The 9,319-nt window shown below is 44.7% G+C and overlaps 1 protein-coding gene across 1 annotated transcript; it reads right to left on the bottom strand.

The window, feature by feature from the left end:
- Positions 1–4,860: 4,860 nt before the first annotated feature.
- CBLN1 (cerebellin 1 precursor) lies at positions 4,861–9,307 on the bottom strand. Its single transcript, XM_008166969.4, has 3 exons — positions 8,654–9,307; positions 7,982–8,101; positions 4,861–6,464 (listed from the first exon to the last, which is right to left on the bottom strand). The coding sequence occupies exons 1-3, from the start codon at positions 8,909–8,911 to the stop codon at positions 6,267–6,269; spliced, it is 576 nt and encodes a 191-aa protein (XP_008165191.1). The 5' UTR covers positions 8,912–9,307; the 3' UTR covers positions 4,861–6,266.
- Positions 9,308–9,319: the final 12 nt, after the last annotated feature.

The following is a 9,319-nucleotide window of genomic DNA, read 5'->3' as shown; positions in this document are numbered from 1 at the left end:
GGGAACAGCCTGAGACTTCATGCTCACCCAATCAATCCTAACTGCTCAGCTGTCACTGGGTCTAGTTCCTTCACTCAGCTTTAGATCCATCTCTGTCCAGCAGAGAACTGGGGTTCTCTCACTTTGGATGGTTATATATTATTTAGAGGCGAAATACTGAACTAAGAAATAATGTTACGGAAAATAGATTGATCTAATAGAGCCAATCAATATTTGTACTCATTTTATATTTTTCCCTGTCGCCCCTCCCCATATACTAGCTAAGCGCTGAAGAGTGGGAACCGAAATACTTCTTTCCAGACCCCAGTTCTTGCCAGCCTTTCCGCGCCTTGATGAACTGAGCCCTCCTAAGACTAACCTCAGATCTCATCTTCAGAAATATATATATATATAAAGATGTTTCTCAAACCAGACTAATTAATTTGCCACTTACTTGATTCTTTGGTGGCATTCATCTAAAGCGATACTGCATAATGAATGACGGACATGATGGTAATGCATATTATTAGTGTGATTTTGCATGCTAGTATCATTTATCATCTAATGGCTCTCAGAGGACTTGCAGCACTTTAAGATATATAGCGGCCAGACAGTACACTCTTCATCACAAGCTGGCTGATCGACACGACAGCATTACGGCTTAATGGGACAACTGGTGTCAGTAAAATGAGCAGGATTTAGCACGAGATACCATGGCCCAGATCCGCAGAGGCATTTAGGCTCCTAACTTATATTGATGCCAATGGAAGTTAGGAGCCTAAATACCGTTATGGCTCTGGACCAACCTGCCTTTTCTTTATAATTCAAAATGCAATTGCTATAGCTTGAGCAGATGGACAATTATAAGTAAGTATGAGGATGTATGTATGGTGATAGTAGTTTGGAGAGTAGATAGTATGTCCTGAGGACTATGACCTAGAATCTGGTTTCTAGTCCTACTAACCAGTAGGTGGGATTCACAAAGGTATTTAAGCACATAACTCCCATTGACTTAGTGATTAAACAGCAAGACACATTTAGTCAATCCTGCCAATGCGGGAGTGTTCCCATAGTATATGATCTCCTGTTTTAAAGAGCCATTTTCCACTTGACATCTAGTCAATTAAAAAAAAAGAGAGAGAATTCCAAGTAGTTTCAGGTACTACAGTTGATTTTACAATCACATTTATTTAAAATGTTCTGCTCTCCCCTGCTGCAGTGTAATAGGCCCCCACACACAAACAGCAGGGAAAAGTTGCCAGACTGTGTAGGGCAAACTCTGAGCTGTCTATGCAAAAAGTGTTGTCAAATGCACAAGGTAAAAAATCAACATTAGGGACAAACAAATCTCTTTCAGCTCTACTCTTCTTCCGGTGTTACTTTTACACATAGGAACTAAAAATATGTCCAGACAGAACTGTGATTTGTAGGTTTTAGGCTACGGGCCTACTATCCCTAGCCTTTGAGGAACATTCCACAGCCTAATGTCTGTGAAGAAGAACAGGTGGGTTTAGGCCGGTAGCCTGTCTCCATTGAAATGAATCTCAAAATCCGCAGTGACTTCAGTGGACCAGGCTGGAGTTTTTTTAGGGCTGGATCCAACTCCTGTTGCACTCAGTGGGATCATTGGAAGGATTTTTCTTTTACAGCCTAGGTTGTAAGGTAAAGCTTTTGGACAGTATTATCATTGTATTACTCTGAAATGCATTCCCTTAGATTCAGAATATCCAGGTTTAGGAAACCTAGCATGAGAAATTAGTAAAAAGATCCAACATTTTACAAAATCAAAATAGTAAAGATATGGAGCCCATGGTGGCCTTCAAATAGCACCTCAGCCTTGATCTTACTACATGCTTTGGGCAGCTGCACTTTTCTGAGGTTGCAGTGTCGCCTTTTTCTCTTCTCAATTCAATGTCCCTTGAGCTGATCCATTATGTTTCAAAGAGTGCTTCTAAGCTCCTTGTAGTCATCTCCACTACATCAGTTAAAAGCTAATCAGAGAAAATAATATGCCTCTACCCAACCGGCTCTTTAATAAGTTACATCCATATCACACCAGTACACATGGTCGTAATCAAATACCATACATTCGAGCCCCAGAAATGTAATGAGAGTAAAATATGACGCAAAATGGAGACTAGGGAGAGAGACAACATGCTGGAATGATCTCAGATTTTTATATTTTAATCTTTTTCCAGAAACTCTGATATTCCATCCAACTCACAAGCCCTACAAAACGGCGTTCTGGAAAATCCCACATCAACCTTTTGAAAGTCTGCTACTCGCCTTCCATTATTGCCAAGCTAAAATACCTACAAAAATCCATTCGAAAGGAAGGAAAGAAAAAAGCCCAGACTGTTTTACAGATTCCTGATCCAGAAGCCAGGAACGTTGTCCCATGATCATGCCAGGGACCTAGAAAGTCAATATCATTCTGCCAGGATTTTGCGGTCCGAATTCCCATAAACATCAGCATTCCACTTTACAACGTGGGGCTGCCAATCAGCTCCGAGAACTCCTGCTCGGTGGCGGTGGCGCCAGCCTGGGGCTCGGGTGTGTTGCTGAGTCCCACTACAGTGCGTGTTTGTTTGCTCATCTCATTGAACAACGGTCACTCGTTGGCTTATAAAAATTTCCAGAATCCGCTCTAGAACAGACTCCTGCCTCCTCCCACTTCCTTCCAGTGAGTCCATTCTCATCAGCTGCTGCAAGGGAATCCTTCAGCTGCCCTGTCCCATTAAGCATTCCTTGTAGCATAGCACCCCTGGATAAATAAGACTTGCTGAGCTTGTGTATTGCTTAACCTGGACTAATAAAAGTATAATCATTCCGAGGCCGCCTAATGAATGTCAGTGCAATTGCCAGGAGGGGGCTCACGGTGAAGGGGAGCTGAGGGGCTCATAACACGGAAACTGACTGAGCAAGACTTTTCCGTGCAGCAACTGTGGAGTTTTTAATGGCAGAAGCTCGGTGATTTGCTGCATTTGGGGGGAAATAGAATTTCCAACTGTACAATATTAACGCGGCTCTCACAACCAGGGGGAAAACTTTCATAGGAAGATGGCGATTTATTTTCTTAAAGTAAAACAGCAGCATCAGCCTTTGCATGTGTGGCGTTTCATGTGGAACAATTCTATTTTTGTGTGGGCAGGCTCGTTTTATGACGCATACAAGGGAGAGGCACATATGAGCCACAGGACCGGCTCCTTTAGTCTTTACACACCCAAAACCCATAAGGCATAACGGGAGGTTTGCCTGAGTGTAGGCTGCAGGATCAGGCCTCTAATTTTATCCGGAATGTCTATGACTTTTGCCTTGTCTTCCCTTTTGATCATCTAGCCTACATTGCAGAGGTCGCTGCTGGAAGACTCCAAAGAGGAATCCCTTCTCCTCGCACTAGGGGTGAAGGAGCAGCTACTGTTGTCAATGGATTTACGCGCTGATGTAAAACCTGGAGACTCGATCCATTATTTATCTGTAGCCCAAGTCAAGTAAAAGAAAGGCTGATGGGGTGATCAGAAGCGTAGGAAAATCACAAGCAAGATGCATGGATTTAAGGGGGGAGGGGACGCTGCTAGGGTCCTCCTGTATCAAAAACTGATACTAACCCCCAGCCTAAGGCGTGGAATGGAAAGGGGAGAGAAAGTGGGCAGGGAAACAGTTAAAAGCTTCCGGGGAAAGCAATAAAGTGTGTTTCATAAAGACAGGAGTGTGGAGCCCCCCCACCACAGAGAGACAGACCGGTTTGGTGCAAATTATAACTCAAAGTGAAAACAACCCAACTGCCTTCCATCATGAACCCTTCTTCATAAATTTCAATTGTTCCGTTCTGTGGCTCCTCGCCAGCGGCTGCTGATGCCAGGAATCTGGATGGGTTTATAATGAAGTGCTTGTGGCAGCTTTCCCCTATACCACAGGATGAAAACCAGCCAGTTTCTTTGTCTCTCTCAGGCTAGGGATGTTCATCATTTCTATAACACGTGGCGAGGAGGGGGAGGGAGCGGAGAGGAAGGGCCGGGGTGTCCTCGGTGGTCGCTCAGAAGAAGTCTGTAAAGTGGGTAATCTCAGCAGAACGTTGCAACATTCCGGACAATTGAACAGATTTCTGCACCTATTCCAGCCAAATCTTATCCATGCAATTTCTAATGTCCAATCGATCGGTCTAGACCATTGTGTCCCGGGCCTTCCTTTCTGGTATATAATACCTGTACCGAAGTGATAGCCTGTGTACAATTTTTAAACACCGGCACTATAACCCCGTCTTCAGGGGGGAGAAAGACACTTTTAGCTCTTTGCACCTCTAGAGAAAATAAATCCTGGTGCTGTCAGGTCGTTGACGATTTGTTTTATTTGAAAATAAAAGACTTACAGATATCTCACTCAAATTCAGAAAGCAAATTGACTGTCTGCCTAATCTATCTATCCGCCCCTTCAGTTTTACTTGGCAGGATCTCTACTATAAACGAACGTGCTCTCCTTACCAGAAGAAGGTACATTTGTCAGTTGTTTAAAGACCTCCATAAAAACAATCAAACTCAAAATAAGCGAGTCGCCTGGACTTTAGGAAGGTTTTACAGAGTCCCCACCCGCTCTATGAAACTATTATCAAGACAAAAATATGAATAAATTGTTGCTTATTATGCTAGTATTAATTCCCCCCCAGGAGCTAATTAAATTCCTTCTTGGAACCCAGGGTTGAACAACAACAACAAAAGCCTACGATTTTAACTGTGTAGCAGCCAGCCCATATCAGCTCGGCCTTGAGAAATATCTTTTTAACCTAGCCTGCATTAAAATTATTAATTATTATATCCAAGATCTGCACCCTCTCATCACAGAATCAAACTGACTTGGATAGTCCTCCAGTCAAAAAGAGGTCCATTTGTTTATTACACTGGTTTATTTCACATTAGTTTTAGATACAATCAAAATCCTTTACGTACCTTTTTAATAAAAGTAGTATTCTCTTTGAGTACTGCAAAATTATAGCATTTACATCTTTCAAAGACTGTAAACAAAATAATACTAGCAAATAAATAATACTAGCATTGAAGTATACATTGTTAGATTTGTAGACGGCTGTATAAAATGAGATTTGATTTAAGAATATAATACAGACAATGGTATAAACAATACAGATCTAAGATTCTGTGGGCGACTTCTCAGCGACAGCGGAGTCTGGTTTTCATTTTTCTCATCTTTGGGGTACTTAATCATTAGGGCGATCTGAACCATGGAGTTTAAATTGCGTTTGGTTGATGATGATCTGCTGAAATTAACTCTTTTAATACAATTTAAAATAGCGCGTAACACATGGAGGATACAGCGCTAGAGGCGGGAAAAAGGCAGGACTAACCCTTGCAAAAGGGGGGAAATTTAGCAAGACAAGATAGCTTCAAAATTACATTTTGCTTCACTTATTGTCCAGATCATCACCATTACAAGTGTTTGTGCCTGCAGCTTGTTACACTTTTTCTAAGCCTGATAAGGGGCTAATAATTCCATTGAGAGATCGTATTTTCTGTTTAAGAATAATAAATTCCCATTTAAACTTTATTGAATTAAAGCAAAAATTAATTTTCGATATTCACACATATATTACAGAATAATAGTAAAAGTTCAATATACTTCCTGGAGTTTAGTTGGGCCACATTTTACAAGAGCTAAACAAGCATCAAAACATTTAGCAGCCTTAAATTCCACAATCACTCAGAATTACATAGAAATATTGAAATACTCTGGTCAGCCTTGGCTGTGAATAGTTCTTCATGTATAAATTTCTCTCTCTCTTTTTTTTTTAAACTTTTGTCAGCCAGTATTCAGCAAGATTTGCATTTTATCTTTCATCGTGGCATCTATGTACTCAAAAATACTTTGCTTTTTTAATGTTAAACTCAGATAAAGAGTCAAGAATAACATGTTTTAAAAACAAAACTACAAAATATGAAGAACAGTGTAAATAGTGAAGATATAATAGTGTGATACAGGAACCACTGGGGAAATGATGGCAAATTACACCAGTGATACACAGATTTTAACTAATTTGGGGTGTAAAGAGGGGAATATAAATGGAGATATGATCAATTATATTGTCTCCTATCTGTTGGCTGCAACAACAAAAATAATTGTTCAAAGCAGTTGTACACAAACCTAAGCAGGATTTAGCTTCTTTAATATTTGAATGTAAAAAGTTTGCTGTCCAAGGCTTTTCATACCCAGCTACAATTTGGGAATTCATACGAAATTCTCTGACTTGCTGCTTTCTCTCTGTTCAGATGATAAGTTATTTAAAGAGGGAATACTAGAAATCCAGAGAATGTCGAATACTTCCAGCCTCCCATCAAGTTTCCTCTCTCCAGTTTTAGATAAACTCTGTCTCCTTTCTCCATTTGAATCAGGACTCCATTGCTGGCAGCTTCTCGGGTCACATCTTGGTCACCTGCAAAGGCGGAAATCACTGGCCACCCATTTAGCATCAAACTCACCTAAAGAGCAAGATAAAACAAAGCCCTCTGTAAATTAAAATCAGACAGGGATAACAGCCAGGGCTTCCAGGCTCCAGGCTCACCTAGCAGCCAAAATAGTCATTCTATTATTTCTGTCACATGAAACTCTAGATATTTCTAAAAATGAAATATAAATCTAATATCAGCTAGGGTACAAATTCTAAAGAAAGGGGATCTTTTATTTCTGCTTTGGCTTGACTGCCTACATCAAAACACACCATACATATGAAATAGGACATTAATCCTGTTTTGAACATTTTCAATAGGATGCCTTTGCTTTAAGGGTATGAAGAGGTCTGTCCCTACTTATTGAAAGATGGCTTTATGTGAAACCTCAAAAAGGATGAAGAGAGGTGCCACTGCAGCTACAGTCAATGTCTTTGAAGTGTATTCAGGAGGTAGTTTTCCTTTGTTAGGCAGCAAAAACAATGTACCACTACAGAGTCAATAAGCACTGTATACCTCACATTAATAATACCAGCACTGTATGCCTCACATTAATAATGTACTACATGCCTAATCTGGTCGTGCATAAAAAATACACACACAATAATTTGCTCTGTACCTATATAAACTGTAATTTGCTATTTAGATTATATAATCTGCTATTTGGCAGGTAATGTATAACAGTATAAATGTATATGGTATATATACCATATACAATACACACACATTCAGCAACAGATCTGCTGTATCAAGATTAGATGCTTTAGTCCCCAGCCTTCTACATCATCGGTTAAACCTTGTACAATTACCAAATGTTAAAAAATCCCTGTTCCATACACCTTGCCAAACCAGAGACACAGAGAGACTGTTTTTAACCTAATAATTATGATATAATTTTCCATCTTTTTTTTTTAGAGTTTAATAATTTCGGTTAAAGATAAATTGCATTTAGTCGACCAATGTTTAGGTTTTCTTGGAGATTAATGCTGATACGTTGGGATCAGCGTTCGCGGGTAGGCCTTGCGTTACACGGGCAACGGGAATGGGAAAAGCATGAATTGCTTGTACCACTAAACGCTCATTTTGGGTGGTTCATTTGTCACCAGTATATACTCAGCCATCCTAGGACAAGCAATGCGCCAGAGGGGGCCGCGGCAAGGCCCTAGACACATTAGGGCAGATTTCACGATACTCTCCTATTTGAAAATATTGTTAGGGAAAGTTCAGCACTTTCTGTTTAAAACGCCTCCTCCCAAGCTCATGATATAAAACATCACTATATTACCACACAACAGGAGAGTTCCTAAATAGCCACCCCAGATAAAAGAAACACTATCTAGCCTCCTGATTTCCCACTTCCCTCTGAATTTTCTTGGGTTACTGACATGAAATGCTCCACGCCTGACGCTGCCAAGTCCCACAAAATAAATTCACCGGCTCTAGCTCAACCACGCGGAGAGAAGTTTGGGGCCCTTTGGCGCCGGGCACCGGAGTGCCTAACCCCAATCAAACCGCCCCGCGAGCAAAGGCAGAAAGGAGCGGAGTCTGACCTGGATGGTTTGCCTGTTGTACACCTTCACCACGTGAAAATTAAAACTGTAAATCCCTTTCCTGGGCGATATAAAAGTGCTTCTTTCCGAGTCGAAGTTGCTTCCGATATTCACTAGCACCTGCAATGGAAACGGGGACATCAGCATCACAGGGGGGAGCGGAGGGATCCGCAGGGGCGTGTGCTAGGGCACCGGGCTGGGCTTTCCCGGCTCAGCATCCGGAGCTGTCCTGCCCGCCCATCCTCTCCACCCCCCGCAGCTGTACACAGGCTACCCCGGCGCGGGGCTCGCAAGCTCCCTGCCCGCGCCTCGCTGGGTCGCAGCCCCAGTCTCTGCTGCCTGCCCCCCTTTGCGCTGCACTGGAAAGTTTCCGCGTCTGGGTGTTAATGGGCATTTCTGCGGAGCAGCTTCCCCCTGGGGGAACAGCGGGACGCTGCCATTCGCCCGCCCGCTGGTTAACGCGGCCGCCTGTCTCTGGCGCAGGGCTAGGGGACGCGGCTATGGCAGGACCTCAAGCCACCACTCCACCGTCTATCTCCTCCCTCAACCACGCCAACAACTGCCCCACAGACCCCCCCACACACCCGCCTCTCCCTACTGCCCACCCCCAGCCCGCCCCTCTGATCCCCGGGCAGCCTCCGCCCTGGCGCCCCTGCTCCCCACCCGCGCTACCTGGTCGAAGTAAATGAGCATGGTCCGGTTGCTCATCTCCGAGGGCTCGTGGTTGGTGCTGCGGATGGCGGAGAACGCCACCTTGGCGCTGCCCGAGCGCACCGAGATGCCCAGCGCCGTGCCCGTGGGGTCCGAGGTGGGGTTGGAGTCGCACACCACCAGGCACTTGCCCTCCAGCACGATGGGCTCCGTCTCGTTCTGCCCGCACGCCAGCCCGGCCAGCCACGCCACGCCGAGGAAGAGCTCCAGCCGCAGCATCTCGCCGCGCCGCGCGCTAAAAAAAGCCACGGAGGCTCCGCTTCAAGCCCAGGCACCACTCCCGGCTTCCCCCGCCCCCCTTCTACCGGGCCAGCCGCAAATCCAGCGTCCTGGGTGGTTTGCAAACCCGGCTCCCTCCCGCTCGGCTCTCGGCGCCCCCCTGCGCTCGGGCCAGCCCTGCCCCGGGCGGCTCCCCTCGCCCTCTATTCCAGAGCCGGGTGGAAAGCCCCGCGGCGCGTCGGAAGCGGCCCCTGAGCAGGCACAGGAGCACTTGGAGACATAGCGCGGCAGTTCCTGCCAGCCCCGCCGCCCGCGATGATGGATGTGGCCAATATCCCCGCTGCTGCCGGAGAACACAAAGGCGCCGCGCGCCGCTCCCCCCGCCAGCCCCGGCCTGGCGTCAGCGCT

The sequence above is a fragment of the Chrysemys picta genome, chromosome 14 (genome assembly GCF_011386835.1).
Source record: "Chrysemys picta bellii isolate R12L10 chromosome 14, ASM1138683v2, whole genome shotgun sequence".
Lineage (NCBI taxonomy): Eukaryota > Metazoa > Chordata > Testudines > Emydidae > Chrysemys > Chrysemys picta.
The sequence above is the reverse complement of the archived record's forward strand: the minus strand, read 5'-3'. Positions and strand labels throughout refer to the sequence as shown.